General features: G+C 49.5%; 1 protein-coding gene across 1 annotated transcript in view; it reads right to left on the bottom strand.

The window, feature by feature from the left end:
* Positions 1-2,500, bottom strand: part of LOC149428607 (nicastrin-like) — a gene marked incomplete at its 5' end in the record, with an annotated part of 22,754 nt that overhangs the window by 13,119 nt on the left and 7,135 nt on the right. Inside the window, 3 exon segments of the mRNA XM_089667208.1 lie at positions 1,529-1,698; positions 1,814-1,891; positions 1,980-2,084. Coding sequence (XP_089523334.1) covers positions 1,529-1,698; positions 1,814-1,891; positions 1,980-2,084 — 353 coding nt within the window.

Here is a 2,500-nt window from a genome sequence, read left to right as displayed (position 1 = left end):
GGTCCCTTACATTGGTATCCAATGGGAGAGGTGGTCCCTTACATTGGTATCCAATGGGAGAGGTAGCCCCTTACATTGGTATCCAATGGGAGAGGAGGCCCCTTACATTGGTATCCAATGGGAGAGGTGGTCCCTTACATTGGTATCCAATGGGAGAGGTGGACCCTTACATTGGTATCCAATGGGAGAGGTGGTCCCTTACATTGGTATCCAATGGGAGAGGTGGTCCCTTACATTGGTATCCAATGGGAGAGGTAGCCCCTTACATTGGTATCCAATGGGAGAGGTGGACCCTTACATTGGTATCCAATGGGAGAGGTGGTCCCTTACATTGGTATCCAATGGGAGAGGTGGTCCCTTACATTGGTATCCAATGGAAGAGGTGGTCCCTTACATTGGTATCCAATGGGAGAGGTGTCCCCTTACATTGGTATCCAATGGGAGAGGTAGCCCCTTACATTGGTATCCAATGGGAGAGGTGGACCCTTACATTGGTATCCAATGGGAGAGGTGGTCCCTTACATTGGTATCCAATGGGAGAGGTGGTCCCTTACATTGGTATCCAATGGGAGAGGTGGTCCCTTACACTGGTATCCAATGGGAGAGGAGGCCCCTTACATTGGTATCCAATGGGAGAGGTGCCCCCTTACATTGGTATCCAAGGGGAGAGGTGCCCCCTTACATTGGTATCCAAGGGGAGAGGTGCCCCCTTACATTGGTGACCAAAGGAAAAAGGTGCCCCCCTTCAATCGATGGTCATTGGGCGAGATGACCCCTTAGTGACCAGTGGTGGAGAAGATCATATAGATTGGTGGTCAGTGGAAGAGGTGCCCCCTTACATTGTTAATCAGTGGAGAGCGCCCCCCCCCCATACATTGGTGGCCAGTGGGAGAGGTTCCCACATTACAATGGTGATCAGTGGAGAGCCCCCCCCCCCCCTTACATTGGTAATCAGTGGAGAGTCGTCCCCCCCGTACATTGGTGGCCAGTGGGAGAGGTTCCCTCATTACACTGGTGATCAGAGGAGAGCCCCCCCCCATACATTGGTAGTCAGTGGGGAGAGGTTCCCCCATTACATTGATCAGTGGAAGAGGTGCCCCCTTACATTGGTAATCAGTGGAGAGGCCCCCCCGTACATTGGTGGCCAGTGGGAGAAGTTCCCCCATTACACTGGTGATCAGTGAAGAGGTGCCCCCTTACAATGGAGGTCAGTGGGTGAGGCGCCACCTTGGACTGGTGGTTAGTGGAATAGGTGTCCTCTTAGTGGGAGAAGTGCCCCCCTACACTGGAGGTCAGGGAGAGAGATGCCCCATTATATCGGTGGTCATTGGAAGGAATTCCCCCTAACACTGATGGACCCCGATCCCACACTACTGGCTTTACCATGTGACATCAGTACCAGAACTATGCAGGAAATCCGCCACGCCCCATTGCTCAAGGAACTCCCAGCAACCTCTGGGGGTAATCTAGAGTTCCGCAGAACCAACGTAGTCCTACATGGGCTCTTGCATGGCCTAAAAAGACTCACTTGTTGTGGTAGGCTGCCCTGTGGTCGGTCAGCACCACCCCAGGGATATTCCGAGCCTTCAGGAAACGCTGGAAAGATGCTGGTGGAAGGGCTTGGGACTGGTTCACCTCCTGCAAGGTCACGTTGGCCCCCGTACTCGCCGTCTTCAGGGTCTGGATCAGTTCCTGCACCTTTATGAGGAGAGCGAGGTCTGAGAACTTCACCAGTTTATACAGGAGAGAAACCCATTACCCATCATACCCCTATAAACCAACACAACTGGATTTTACCCCCCCCGATAAATACCTCGGCATTCACCGTCTCATTTGTCCGAGAGACGGGGTCACTGTGAATCCATAGGACAGAGTTGTTTCTTAGCGCCACCTGTAGGACAAATGTACACATGACTCATTGGTGGCTGCAAGGAAATTAGTTTCGGAAGTTTTGACTTTTCACATGTTGACCGGCGTACCTGACTGAGTTCAACAAATGAGTGAATGTTGTTCAGGCGCACAGGAAATCGTCCCTTTTGCATGTCGTACACCATCCGCGAGCTTCCAATGTAGTCAAACACTTCCTGCGGGAACACGGAGCGAGGTCACGTACAACACGCCACGACAGTTATTTGAAGTGGATGTAAACCCTAACATATCCCCAGAGAGGTGACCGGCCTCAGGGGATACACAGAGATGAAACAAACCCTCCTGCGTAAGTTGTACCTGTTTATCTGCAGTCTACTCTTCTCTAAATCCGTACAAAGCGATGAATTTATAAAGCTCGTTTGAGAGTTCGGAAAAAAAAAAGGGGCTGAAGTTACACTCTGCACAGAGCTCTGAGAGCTGATTGGAAGGAAGAGATTGGGCGTATTCAATATATTTAAAAAAAAAAAAAAATATATATATATATATATATATATATATATATATATATATATATATATATATATATTTTACATACACACATATATACATATACATGTATACACACACATAC

This window comes from Staurois parvus, unplaced genomic scaffold (genome assembly GCF_062004578.1).
Source record: "Staurois parvus isolate SC_StPar_1 unplaced genomic scaffold, SC_StPar_1.0 ptg003097l, whole genome shotgun sequence".
Classification (NCBI taxonomy): Eukaryota; Metazoa; Chordata; class Amphibia; order Anura; family Ranidae; genus Staurois; species Staurois parvus.
The sequence above is the reverse complement of the archived record's forward strand: the minus strand, read 5'-3'. Positions and strand labels throughout refer to the sequence as shown.